Source organism: Oryzias melastigma, linkage group LG24 (genome assembly GCF_002922805.2).
Source record: "Oryzias melastigma strain HK-1 linkage group LG24, ASM292280v2, whole genome shotgun sequence".
Lineage (NCBI taxonomy): Eukaryota > Metazoa > Chordata > Actinopteri > Beloniformes > Adrianichthyidae > Oryzias > Oryzias melastigma.
The window spans coordinates 11,918,600-11,932,189 of NC_050535.1; the positions used below are offsets into that span (position 1 = coordinate 11,918,600).

The 13,590-nt window shown below is 41.1% G+C and overlaps 1 protein-coding gene across 1 annotated transcript in view; it reads right to left on the minus strand.

The window, feature by feature from the left end:
- Positions 1-53: 53 nt before the first annotated feature.
- The window catches only part of LOC112158211 (kinesin-like protein KIF26A), a 43,117-nt gene continuing 29,580 nt past the window's right edge, over positions 54-13,590 (minus strand). Inside the window, exons 9-14 of the mRNA XM_036210586.1 lie at positions 13,304-13,466; positions 9,632-12,662; positions 7,127-7,320; positions 6,693-6,713; positions 5,410-5,560; positions 54-2,810 (exon numbers count right to left, since the gene is read on the minus strand). Of these exons, the coding sequence (XP_036066479.1) occupies positions 2,623-2,810; positions 5,410-5,560; positions 6,693-6,713; positions 7,127-7,320; positions 9,632-12,662; positions 13,304-13,466 (3,748 nt within the window). The 3' untranslated portion in view covers positions 54-2,622. The remainder of the gene's footprint in view (positions 2,811-5,409; positions 5,561-6,692; positions 6,714-7,126; positions 7,321-9,631; positions 12,663-13,303; positions 13,467-13,590) is intronic.

The window sequence follows — 13,590 nt, forward strand, 5'->3', positions numbered from 1 at the left end:
TTTCGACACACAATAAGTCTGAAAACAAATCCCACAAAAGCTGAAACATCATCTTTCGTCCACACATAATCTTACCTTTATTAACCTACATGGGAGGAAGTGACCCATTTTTTTTCTCTGTCTCTTAACGCATTCAGAACATATATACAAATCAATATAAAACTGTACATTACAAAAAAGAAAAAAAAAGTATTTTGTAATAAATGTCATAAATCTGTAGGACAATTTCAGATTAAAAATACAAGTTTGGAAAAGCATTTTGGAACTGAGACTCATAGTGAAACAACAAAAAACATTTTTCGTGCAAATGGCTCAAATGCAGATGAAATGGTCACAGAAATAATTCCGTTCAAAAACAAAAACTTTGTATAATTTCAAGCCATACATTTTGACAATGCTACATTTTGGAAAGGCAGAGACGTTACATGTCAACCTTAATGGTGCGTTCACACCAGGCATGTGAAGTGCGTTCAAGAACGGGCTAAACGTGCATTCCTGAATAGATTTTCTTCTGTGTCAAAGTGGTGCAAATCTCACACCAGGCTTTTTCTTCAACACTTCTTCCGTGAGATATTAAAGACTTGGAGTCAAATATTTCCAGTCAGGGACAAACTGCAATTATTTTTTTCTCCTCTACGATCAATTTTCAGACAGTTGGCACATCTGAATTGAAATACGTAACTACCAAATGCAAGTCCCTGATTGGTCAAAGCTCAACTGGTTTAACTTTCATTGAGCGTTCAGTGGTTGCGCGTTTTGTTTGTAGAGCTTGAAAATGGTCTTAAAAACTTGCGCAGCGATGTGTAAATGTGGGAGTTTTGAACGTGGAAGCCTGAAATATTTATATATGCACGTTTACATAGACTGGTCCTTAAAATTGGTCGCCTGAACGCACGTTTCCAAGTTGGTGTGAACGCAGCATCTGAACCTCCAAAAAGTGACTTTGGCCTGTTATAAATATCACCTTTCTATTGTCACATATATTTCAGTATACTAATTATATAAGTTAAATTAATAAATATATTATTAATAAATTATGTGATAACTATAATTAGAATGACTAAGTATTCTTAGTATTTTTAAAGCTGACCTAAAAAAGGAGTAAACATTTAACATTACCTGATGTGTGATACTAATTAGGGGTAAGGGACAATAAAGTTTTAAATTCTAATTTAGGGCATACTTGGCTCTTGCAAACCCTTTTTTTAATTTAATTTAAAAAGTGAGAGAGATCAAAACACCCTGTTCCTGGTCTGAGTTTTAGCTCTTTTACAAGTGAATCCAGGTGGATGACAGTGTGAATGCAAACTCTCCAGGAGAAGTAAACTAATCAAGAATCAATAAGCACCATGCTTTTTGAGTCATAAAAAATAATAAGAATAAAAAAGCTTCAAAAAGTTTAAATCCAGAAAAGGTTGGTTGTCTCATCACCAAATGAGGTGCGAAGAGATGAAGGCATTTAAAGTAAATTGTGCTTCCATAAGAGCAGCTGCTGCAACTACGGGATGTTTCCACGTCATTTGATTCACTCCTCTATAAACCTAACAGTTTAGTAAACGAGCTTCAACTTTTTCCATGCATTGCAGCCAAATCTGTGTTACAACCTCGCCTTAAATAAAATAGATTTTTGCATATGAAAGTCCAACTTCTCAATAGAAAACTTGCATTTTACCAACAAAATATTGATGGGACATAATTATTGGTGTCAGCTGCTTTGATCACAGTGTTCTTACAGTTTGCACTATTGTAGGTTAAAGGAGCTGTATGTCCTGCAAGCATAGTACAAACTGCAAGCTGTACAGGCATGTAAAATGCGCACTCTTAAAGCTTCAGATAAAGATTGGTGTATATTGAGAGAAAATAATTAAGTTTCCAGCTAATTTTTATCATTAATTTCCAGTTTCCAGCTTGTTTTTTTCTACCAATGACTGTCTTTATATCTGTAGTGCAGCTGCTGCAAAGATATTAATCTGATTGGATCCTTTTACAAGGAGCCTTGGAAGGTCTATCTTCGTCTTTGAGAAGCACAATGTTAGTTCACCTCCACCTGAACAGATAATAACCACTGAACAGGCTTGAAGTAAATGTTTAATTTACTAAAGTGGGTCAATCATGCTCCAAATGTCATAAATCAGCTTTGAGATGGACTTTAGAAAACTCTTGTGAGCTAAGAATGACTCCTCACCCCCTTAATAACCTGCGTTTGATATTAATTATACTCGGAATGGAATATTTTTCCAATCCAGGGGGTTTGAAGTGGCTAAACTGTGTCACATGACATAAGTCTTCATATCTGCTCGTCTTACAAACATCTAAACTTTTTGTTTATTTTATAAACTCCCTTTTGTTTTTTTACATCCTGTTGCATAAGAAATATATTAATATCAGCACCATGAAAATGTAATTAAAATGTACAAAAAATGATAAATAAGGTAAAAACCACTTAAATAAAGAAATAGATATGGAATATAAAGGCACTTTTTGTAAATCTTAAATAATGTGATCCAGGACCGGCAGTCTGTTTCTATATCAACCCTTCAAACAACAGAAATCCAGAAACAGAGATGTCCATCTTGAATTTTCAGAAATGCATAAAGAAAAATGCACGAATCCCATTGGACGTCACACCTCCATCCTCTTCTGGCCTGCAGGCGCGGCGGCACTGGTTGTACTGGCGGCAACGTCGAAGCAGGTCTCCATCATGACACGGGACTTGCAGAGGTTGACGCAGTATTCCAACTCTGCTGTGACCTGAGCCAGAGCTTCCAGATATTCCTGGGACTCCTGGTCCAGATCCTGGTCTACATCAACTGGATGGGGGGAGGACAGAAGTCATGGAGTTTAAGAAGGTGAGATGTTAAGGTGAAAGGGGTATTACAGAAAAGACACTTAACATAACTCTTCAACTCTTTCATATTTCCCTTAAACGAATGGTCGAGATCCAATCAATTTGGGGATTAAGCTCCTAGTTCAGTATTTGCATGGGTCCGAAATATATTTTTAAATCCAGAGTCCCCCAGTGTCAGGGTGGACACTATAAAAGCCTTTTGTTCACTTTCATATTTTCCAAACAGAACAGCTATTGCTTTATGGCCTATTTGGATGAAAATCTGATTCAAGTCTCAAGTTTCTGGTTTCAAGTCCAAATCATGTCTCATGTCTTTGGACTCAAGTTCAAGTCTAAAGTCTTTGGACTTAAGTCTAATTCAAGTCTCAAGCATTTTAACTCAATTTCAAGTTTCAAGTATTTGGACTCAAGTTCAAAACTCAAGTCTTTGGACTCAAGTCTAAATCAATTCTCAAGTATTAGAATTTAAGTTGAAGTCAACTCTGTGGACTCAAGTCAAGTCTCAAGTTGTTGGAGTTGAGTTCAAGTCAAGTTTCTGGCTTCAAGTTAAGTCTCAAATCTTTGGAGTCAAGTCCAAATCATGTCTCATGTCTTTGGACTCAAGTTCAAGTCTCAAGTCTTTGGACTCAAGTCCAATTCAAGTCTCAAGTATTTGAACTCAATTTCAAGTCTCAAGTATTTGGACTCAATTTCAAGTTTCAAGTATTTGGACTCAAGTTCAAAACTCAAGTCTTTGGACTCAAGTCTAAATCAAGTCTCAATTATTTGAATTCAAGTTGAAGTCAACTCTGTGGACTCAAGTCAAGTCTCAAGTTGTTGGAGTTGAGTTCAAGTCAAGTCTCTGGCTTCAAGTTAAGTCTCAAGTCTTTGGAGTCAAGTCCAAATCATGTCTCAAGTCTTTGGACACAAGTTCAACTCAAGTCTCAAGTCAAGTCTTAAGTCTGTGGACTCCAGTAAAGTCTCAAGTCTTGAGACACAAGTTCAAGTCAAGTCTCAACTTTTTGGAGTAAAGTTCAACTCATGTCTCAAGTTTCTAGACCCAAGTCCAAATCAAGTCTCAAGTCTTTGGACTCAAGTTCAACTCAACTCTTAGGTCTCTGGACTCAAGTTCAAGTTAAGTCTCAAGTCTGTAGACACAAGTCAAGTCTCAAGTGTTTGGACACAAGTTTAAGGCAAGTCTCAAGTTTCTGTACTCAAGTTCAACTGAAGTCTTAAGTTTCTAGATTCAAGTCCAAATCAAGTCTCAAGTCTTTGGACTCAAGTTCAAGTCAAGTCTCAAGCCTTAGAGTTGTAACAAGCAAAAAGATCCTGATAAAATACGAACATGTCAACTTATTTTATTTTTGAAAAAAACTGAAAAAGATATAGAACCAGGTAAAAAAATATATATATTTCTGTCAATGATAGAAAATTGGAAAAAGCTAGTTACTGGAGGACACGCTATTCTTCTTGGCTTTGGTGAATATTAATTAATCAATAGTTGGCATCAATTATCTTTGTTACAAGATAAATTCACAAGAAAGATGATAGAACAATTAAGCAGTCGCTTGATTTTAATGCACCATACATACTTGTTAACAAGTACACGTGAAGTCTGGGTCCAGTCTTAAGTCTCTTAATAATGAGTCTGAAGTTCAGTTAGAAGTCGTTGCAGGCTTGCCACTCAAGTTTGAGTTTGTGAGTTGAGTCCTAATCTCTGAGGACATTCTATCCCAGCAAATGAACTCTGGTCTAAAGAGCAAAATAGGAATTTAACTTTGCTATTATCATCTCTGACCTCAATGATCTGGTCCATCAATAAAGTCTCATAAATAATGTAGTTTCCTAATTAATTAGTTATTCCATACGTATTCCCTTCTTTCTTCCAAGAGATAATCGATTTTTCTAATATTTTTAGCAATTTGTTTTTTATTGCCATAAGGAGATTGTATTTCCTGAGATTCAAAAAAATCCTTTAATGATCTGTCAAGATTGTATAAACAGAGGACCTGATTTGTTTTTTGTAATTTTTTTGCTCATGACAAACATAAAAGCTGCTTTCAGCTTCAGCCGATTCATCCTGTGACTCGGCATGACTCAACCTTTTTTCCTGTTTTTCCTTTCAAACGATTGCAGAATCATTTCCAGCAGGTGCTCCTCCGCTTTTGCTCCTGCTGCAATGCAGATGCAAAAACTCCCCTTCCTCTGCGTCTGTCTGTGTGTTTGGGTGTGTGACCTGCTTTGGGGATAAAAGCGTGTTTCCAAACTTTATATATTTATTAATTATTGTGTATTTTTGTACCAAGCAGCTGCAGCGAGACGACTGTTGCAGCCTTTGATTGCAGGTCAAATACACTTGCAGCTTCCATCAGTTCACCTCTGTGATTGCAGAAGACGTGAAGTGACTGTTTTTCAGGCAGCCTGATCATAAAAGGTATCTTTTTTTTTGGGTGACATGCAATGAATAAGCTGTGATAATGTATTTAGTGATTTCCGTTCTCAAACGAGTTCAGTTACGCATCTTGATGTAACACGAATGCTAATTTGAATGAGTCATCAAAGATGAAGGTGCCTGTACTCACACTCTCCACTCCACCTGCTTGGGTGGAGCATCAGCCGCCTCTTGGCCTCCACCAGCTCCACTTTCAGCTGCTCGTGCTTGCTCTTCAGTTCCCTGATTTGCTGCTGCCGCCTCTCCAGCATCCTCAGCTGGGCGTTGAAGTAGAGCAAACCCTGAGGAGCAAACAGGATGCTGGATCAGATGCAGAGCCCCGCAGAAAGTCTGTGGAGCACAGGGTGCTTTATTGAACGGAGAGGCAGGATTACCACAAACAGAAAGAGAGCCTCCCAACCTGCTTTGAGATTTCAGCCCACTTCCACAGATGGATTTAATTAGAAGTCAGCCAGAGATAAAATTAGCATTAATCTGCAGGCTGTAGAGTTAATCTGCAGAACGGAGGCTGAGAGGAGGATTAAGGGCACAGAGGTGGACAACATCCTCTCTGCTTCACACTGTCACAACTCACAGCAAAAAGTACATTACTTTTAAGGATTGTTAGATCTATTTTAATATATGGAGACTGAGTTGGGCTCATCCTGATTTTCCCCTATTAAAATTTTCTTTGCAAGAATTACAGTCTCAACATCCTGTGTCACCAAAAGGTGGTGACACAGGATGAGTCACAGAGTCAAGTAAACAGAGAGAGGACTGAAGAAGAGTCTGGAGTCCAGAGGTAGCAATTGTTTCAAAATAAAAGTTCTCTTGTATACTTTGGTTATGGTTTCTGAGCTAGACGAAAAGGAAAGATCCACAGATTGTCAATCCAATAGAGGTCCAAGAAAGTAATATGTAAGGGCTGTTGATATACATCCAATAAAAATATTTAGGAGGAAAGAGAAAGCAGCTGGATTGCACTGGTAAACTACCATGAACTAGCAACTGTAAAATAGTGCAATGTGAGCATTCAGTGAACAGGAAGTGAGAGGGACAAAAATAGAGATAAGGAGCTGGAAAACCTGACCCAAGCAGTGTAAGCCTAGTTTCCCATTCAATGAAAGTGTAGTTTGGGAATTAAATATTTTTGTCATAATACTGTTACATTTGGTAAACGGTGTATATGATCCTTTTCCAACTTTATTATGGCCCAGGGAGGTTTATAGTCACAGTCACATACACACACTGAAGGTATACCATAAAACAAGAATCATCCTAGAGCCTTTGTTCCTATTCTTCCTAAAGTTTGATTAAACAGATATTGTTTTGCTTTCTGACCTTGAAAAATCCTGATTTTCATATTTAAAGTAAGGACAACTTTCCCGTTTGAATAAATTATTCTGTCCTGTAACATTAAAATGATGAACTCACCTTTTCCACGTCGTAGAGTGGCTACACAGGAACGAGAGAGATAAAAGAAGGAAGGAAGAACGTTTGTCAGAAACAGCCATCAGTCTGTCATCATCTTCATCTGACTGAAAGTAAATCATAGCGCCTTCCTCCTGATACGCCCCTCTGCTGCTGAGGGTCAACGAGCCGTTAACTCAGCAAGCAGCAGAGGACAGCCTTCATTTATCACTGCAGCCTCCACCAGCCATCACTCTCTCCTGAACCAATTACTGTCACAGAAAACTCAGCCTGGAATCAGCTCAACGGTTTGTTTAAGCACTGCTTTTGAGCAGAAACTAGCTGAAGTTGCATCACTGCAATAGAAGGAAATTACTGCATATACTATGACTGTGCCTTGTGGGAGATGGCGCCAGTTCTAGACTCTTCCTGACATGTTTTATCTCATGGCTCCTCACCTCTGACCCTGCTGTGTCCTCCTTCCTCTTTTGCAGTTGCTCCATGTCATCAATCTCATACACTTTTATTTCAAACGGCGTCTTCAGGGCGCTGCCCAGCGAGGGCAAGTCTACCCACTTACCCCCCATCTTCCTGCCCAGAGAGGAGGCGTCTGGCAGGGGAGCTGGAATCAGCCGCCGCCGCTGGAACCCCCCTAGAAAGATGAGAGTTAATTACATAGATTAACACCACCCAATCCAAGCACTTTCAGAGAATTAAGTAAGAAGTGAAAAGACAGGCTGTTAGTTATTCACGTGGTAAAAGTCAAGACCTTTTATCAAGACCAATAGCCATTTTCAGCTCCAAAGAGCACCTAAAACCCACGCTGAAGGTCACTAATGTGATTCTTCCTGGAGGGGTAGAATTCAGACAGACGGAGGAAGGTTTGTGTTTTCAAGTGTGGAGGATGAGATGGGTGTGAGCGTGATAATTGGACTAGGATTTGAATGCTTGGAATCGGCGTAGTCTCATGAAACATTCATGATGACGAAATGAGTTGTCCGTGGAGAAATGACAACCGCCTGACCTGCATGAATCACAACCAGAGACGGGACGGAAGAACACACTGATCATTTCACTGCGCTAGCTAGAGGGATGAATGTTCACACCGAGACATCAGGAAAAGTGGTGTGTTTGATTGATATTTTCCTGAGTGTGCTCAGTGGGTACAACGACTTGATAGGTACATCTACTTTCATTTCATGATCACTGTGAGAGAAGAAAATGATCCATAAAGATGGTAATATTCTCTTTGTCATACAGAGAGAAGGTTTCTTCCTTGTCTTTCATTATTCCTTAGAAGTACTAGTAGTAGAAAGTCATATCAGTTATCCATCCATCTTTTAAATCTGTTTTATTCCCTGTCGGAGTCACAGGATTGCTGGAGCCAACCCAGCAATTGAAATTAAAAGGTGGGGTTCACCCTGAACAGTTCTCGTCAGTTTCTTTTATAAATGGGATGTTTTATGGCCTTACGACAATGGGCACTGTGGGACAGTGGATGCTGCTGTGAAACTATTTTGATAGGTTGACCTATTTTAAACACTTTTTAAAAAAATTGTCAATCCCTTTATTTTTTTCCTCCTAGACACAAACTCCTGCAATTTTGTTGCAGTCAGAACACGCCACTGAAGCACTACAGATATTCTACTGTGCCTCACTGCTAGGGGTCAATCACGTGAAAAGTGTTTAGCAGACAGGAAGTCTTTGGGGTACAATAAAATAAAATGACTCATGTGGACTCCTTCTGGTAAACTTGTGATCAATGCACAGCACTTCAAGCCACTCTCCTGTGACATGCCAGAAGTGACTTGCAAACAAACAAAAGCAAATTCCTCCATCTCTGCAGGCAGTGTACCTGTCTAGGTCAGAAGTGGGGACCGGGGGCCACTTTCCTGGTTGTGTTCTAATTGAATGGACATGGCTGATCTAGCTAATCAGCTTTGAGTGGGTAATGATTTCTGAAAAATTTAAAATCTAGACCCCTGGAGTTCTCCATTCCTGCTTTAGGTTGTACATCAAAGTGAACTGACCTGGATTTTAGGTACTTTCATTTTTCAAATCACCCACCAGCGTTCCCCCTTTGGCCTCACTCCCCCATTCGTTGACTATCAATCTTAGTGGCCACACCTTTGGGCATGCACATTGGAGTCTATGCTTTCTACGAACCATACTATTGTCTACCATCCATCCATCCTTCCATCCATCTTCAGAAACTGAGTGATCTATTTTATGATCACTCAGTTTCTGGAGATTGTCCAACTGACTCATGAACAAAGGCAGGGTATACCCCGAACAAGGTCGCCTATCTATCGCAGTGCCACACAAAAACACACTGACTCTTACATCCACACCTAGGGAAAATTTGGAATCATCAATCAACCTATCTAGCTGTTTATGGACTGTGAGAGGAAGCCGTAGTGCCCAGAGAAAACCCAAGCAAGAGGAATACATGCAAGCGTCACACAGAAAGGTCCCAGCCCGAATTCCAACCAGGTCCTTGCTGTGAGGCAAGAGGGCTAACTACTACCTCACCTTCCAGCCTGCCACTTGTTCCAGAGGGAAAATTATATTGACTTTATAAAACCCAAGGAAAACAGATTGCAGTTTTTTTTTTCAGAATATCACCTAAATCTGATAGTACTGTAAATGTCCAGATATAGGATGGAAATCTTAAAAAAAACTGTGATAGCAGGGAAAATAAAATATGTATTAAATCAACAAGACAGATGTCTAAAAAATAGAGGTCAATGGCATCGACCCACAGACAGAGGAGAACATATTTTATCTGTTGGATCAAAGCTTTATCAACCTTAACAAATGAATGGGAAGATGTAAAAAAATCAAGAGTAGAACAGAAAACTTTATGTGATATACAGTGACAAAAGTAATGGAGAATATAATGGTAATAATGTAGCATGAATTTCCTACTTATCTAACAACTTTCTCTGTTAATTTGAACCTACCATTTCCTCTTTTTTTTGGCGATTTAGAAACACGGCCTCTGTTGGACGTCCCACTCTCGCTCATGGAGTCGTGTGCTGATGAGGTGCTGCCGGTAGTCTCACTGTCGCGGATCATGCTTTCGTAACCACTGCTTCCTCCACTGTGGTAGAAGAGTGCAGTACGGCCCATGGCGGGGGGCAGCTCACCACTAAGGATACTGCTGTTGTCACTACCGTGCCCACTGCTGTAGCGCTGGGGCCGACGAGGTGATGTAAGTTTGCTGTAAGGTGATGGCAGCATAGTGGTTTGTGGCAACTTGATGATGCTACTTGTCGCAGTCCCAGTGCTGTCACTTCCCGTCACTTCAGGTTTTTTGCTTAGCTGCTTCCTTGGTGACCCAACAACCAATTCACTAACACGGCTATTAGCTGCCCGGCTAATGGCTTGTTTCATTCCCATTACAGTGCCTCTTCCTGTCCTAGTTCCAGTTCCCGAGCAAATGGTCGATTTGCCAGTTGGGGGAAGGTTGGCGCTTCGTTCAGCAAATGTTTCAGGAAGCTTTTGTGGAGTACTTAAGCTCTTGGAGCTGCTGGTGCACAGTGTTTGAGTCTTTGATCCACCAGAAACAGCAGCTCGGGAACTGCCTCGAACCTGCCCTAGTTTGGAAGTAACTTCGGAGACAGCAAATGAAACCTGGGATGAAGAAGTTAAGGTTGAGCCCGGAAGCCCAAGTTTTGGCACTGATCTAAGTCTACTGCTTACTCCTACATTGCTACTTTCTCTTAGCACCTCTGGTTTTGAACCAGCAAAGGCCAGACTCTCACCTTTCTCCAGAGATCCCTGACTTTGGTAGGATCTTGCAGAATCTGATTTATTTTCCCTGGTCTTTACACTCAATAGTTTCTTTGGGGAACCATGATCAGTTTTGGAACCAGAAGTCCTGTGGTTGAATGAATCAGAACGGAACCTTACGGTGAGCTCTTCTTCTGAGGTTTTAGGGAATGCAAATCTTCCACTCTCAATGCTTGTTTTTAAGGCACTTGGAGACCTTGTCTTCTGATCTTGGGCGGACTGTCTGACAGGTGAAGCGGGACAGATGTTTTCAGATCCAGACCTGGACATTGCACTACTTCTTTGTCCATTTGGCTTTTTGCCTAGTGATGAAAACTTAACTGTCTTGATTGCAGATGCAGCTTCATTTACCCACCTTGAATCAGCAGTTTGTGGGATTGAGACAGTTCCCAGGGTGGTTGCCCCTCTGGTAAGTTGGGGTACCTTAATCAAAGTATCTCCTCTTCTGCTGCTGAACCTCTCACAGCCATCCACAACTCTTTGAGCTGAAGATGGTATTTGCGCCTTTGGAGATCGAGGTGTGCTGTTGAACTTTCCAACCGTTTTTTTGGAGGAAGCAAGAGTAGTACCATTCCTTGATAATTTAGTTGCTGAAAAGAACTCCATCTCTCCATGATCAATGTAACCGGTTTCTTGAAATAGAAATTCATCCTGTTTATCATCTTGTCTGCTGCAACCCACAGTGGAAGATGAGGTAGACTTGGTTTTCCTAGGAAGGCTTGAACGGGCGGTGTGATGGGAAGTCTGTGTTATCTCTGCAACATTTAGAGTGTGTGCTCTTAGTTTAGGGGAGATTTTAGTGAAAGATGAACCAGGGGAAGGAGGCCCCTTGGTAGAAGGTGGTTTGCTAGGGGTGGTGGGATAACTATCCAGCTCTGAAAAACAGATGCCACTGTCATTGAAAGAGCTTTTCAGGCCATGTGGCTGAAGTCCAGAGAACATATTTGATGCAGCAATGCCCTGGTTTCGGTTTGTTGAAAAATTGTCAGCAGTTTCTGTTGGACAGGACCCTGAAGATGACTGGAGGTCAGCTTCTTTTTCCCTGTGCTGAGTCATATAAGCATCATACTCATCATTGATGCTAGTAATTATGCTAACGGGGCTGAAGGCTGGAGCTAAGGCCTGCAAAGAGCAATCAGCACTAAAAGTATGAAGGTTGGAAGGTCGGCCATTGTCTGGGACAAGACTGTGAGGCAGCTCCTCTATAATAGTAAACACAAGTTCATCCTCCCCATTCAGTTCCACAGGCTGCTGCAGGGTGACTGTAGTCTTCATCAAGTCCATATCCAGGCATCTTCCCAACAGTGCTGCTCTAATGTTACTGACTTCCAAAGGGTATCTGGTGGTCTGATGAACCCTATCTGCATCAGACGGACCTAGAGAATGGCCTTGCCATGATGCCTGGAAGCTCATGCCTACTGGGGGAGTTCTATGCAAGCCTTCTTGGAATTCTACAGCTGCCTTGTTTGTCCTTGGAGGGGATGTTGAATTGGATGGCTTTGGTAAGCCTGGACTGGAAAAAACCTTTTGTCGCACAACAGGTTCTGGATCATAAGAAGAAGCTTCAATTGGCCCTGTCAGACATGTCTGAGCAAAGATGGGGGAGATTTTCTCCCCATCTGCACTTGTCCTTTTGGAAGAATCTACAAGGCATCCAGCCAAGGGGAGTTTAGATTCTCTCTGTGCAGGATCACTTGCTATCAGTTTTATTTCTAAGTAACTCTGAGAGGGAGTCCTATTCAATTTAGATGTCTCCACTGTGGAGTTGGTAGCTTCAGTCTTCTCAGCTTGTGCTGCTCTGGTCTCTGTGCTAACTGTGGCAGGACCCTCACTACCATCAATGCAGTCAAGTCTCTCCTGCAGCTCTGCAAAGGTGTTGCACTTTAAATGGTCTCCATCTGATTTGGGTGGATCCTTGACTCGCTTTTTGTTCAAGGAAGGAATAATGGGAACGAAAGAGGGTGGGCCCTCATTATCACTCAGCTCTCTATCTGATAAGGGAGTCCCTTCTGGTCCGACATAGATGACGGTGTCACAGGACTGTTCACTGCTAGAGGTGTAGTCAGGTTCACTGGAGAACAGTGGAGGCTTGCCAGAATTCAAAGTCACACCACGTGTTTGGAAGGGTCGAAGATGTGGGGGTCGACGAGAAGAGCCTTCCTCACAAGAACTCTCTCCTCCAGAGGAACTGGAAGCATACTGTAGAGAAAGAAGAAAAAAAAAACTAAACATATAAGACCATTTGAAATATAATGTATTTTTCTGAAAATAAGACAAACTTAAGGTCCTTTACATGATCAGAAATCGATAATGAGCCATAAATGTGAATTCTGGTTGTTCTTATTGAACAGGAATTGATGTGCTCTACAGAAACTTCCCACTAACACTTCTGACCAATTATCGGACTCTAGGACCCTCTAGGCCAGGAGTCACTAACCCTGTTCCTCGAGAGCTGCCGTTGTTTTGCAGCTAACCCTGCTTTAGAATATGCTGATTAGCTGGATTCAATCACCCCAGTTTCTGATTGATTGAACACACCTGATCCAGGTGAGCAGCAATTACTGAAGCAAAGTTAGCTGCAAAACAAGTAGGGCGGTATCAACAAAAACTGGAGCAAATTATGTCTTGAATATAATCCGATGTTTCTTGGATGTGTTAAAATTTGTGAGCTTCTCAAATGTATGAAATTACAAACACAACCTGTTAGATGACTATGGTGAGAGTCTCTCAAGACCCTATAGCAAAACCTTTAACTCAAAACATTTTTATTCCGCAATTTAATCTACAAAATTGATCTAAATGCTTTGCATGAAGATAAATTTGAAGAAAAGGTCTAGTACTTTGGTCTTCTTCTTCCTGGTGCGGTAGATGCGGGAGGCCAGCTGCACGGTGGTCAGAGTCTCCATGTAGTTCGTCGGGGAGTCGGAAACGTGAGCAATCATCGTGGTTTGACAGTTGATGTTGCCAAGGGATTCACTGAGCAGCATGGTGAGCTTGCTGTCCCTGAATAATACATCAAGAAGCCCCCTCGTTAGGCACAAATAAAGAGCGTGAAGAAAAGATGCATGGCAGGCCCTAGAAACCCCCATAGGATCCCAGGGACCACTCATTACACCACACAGGAGCC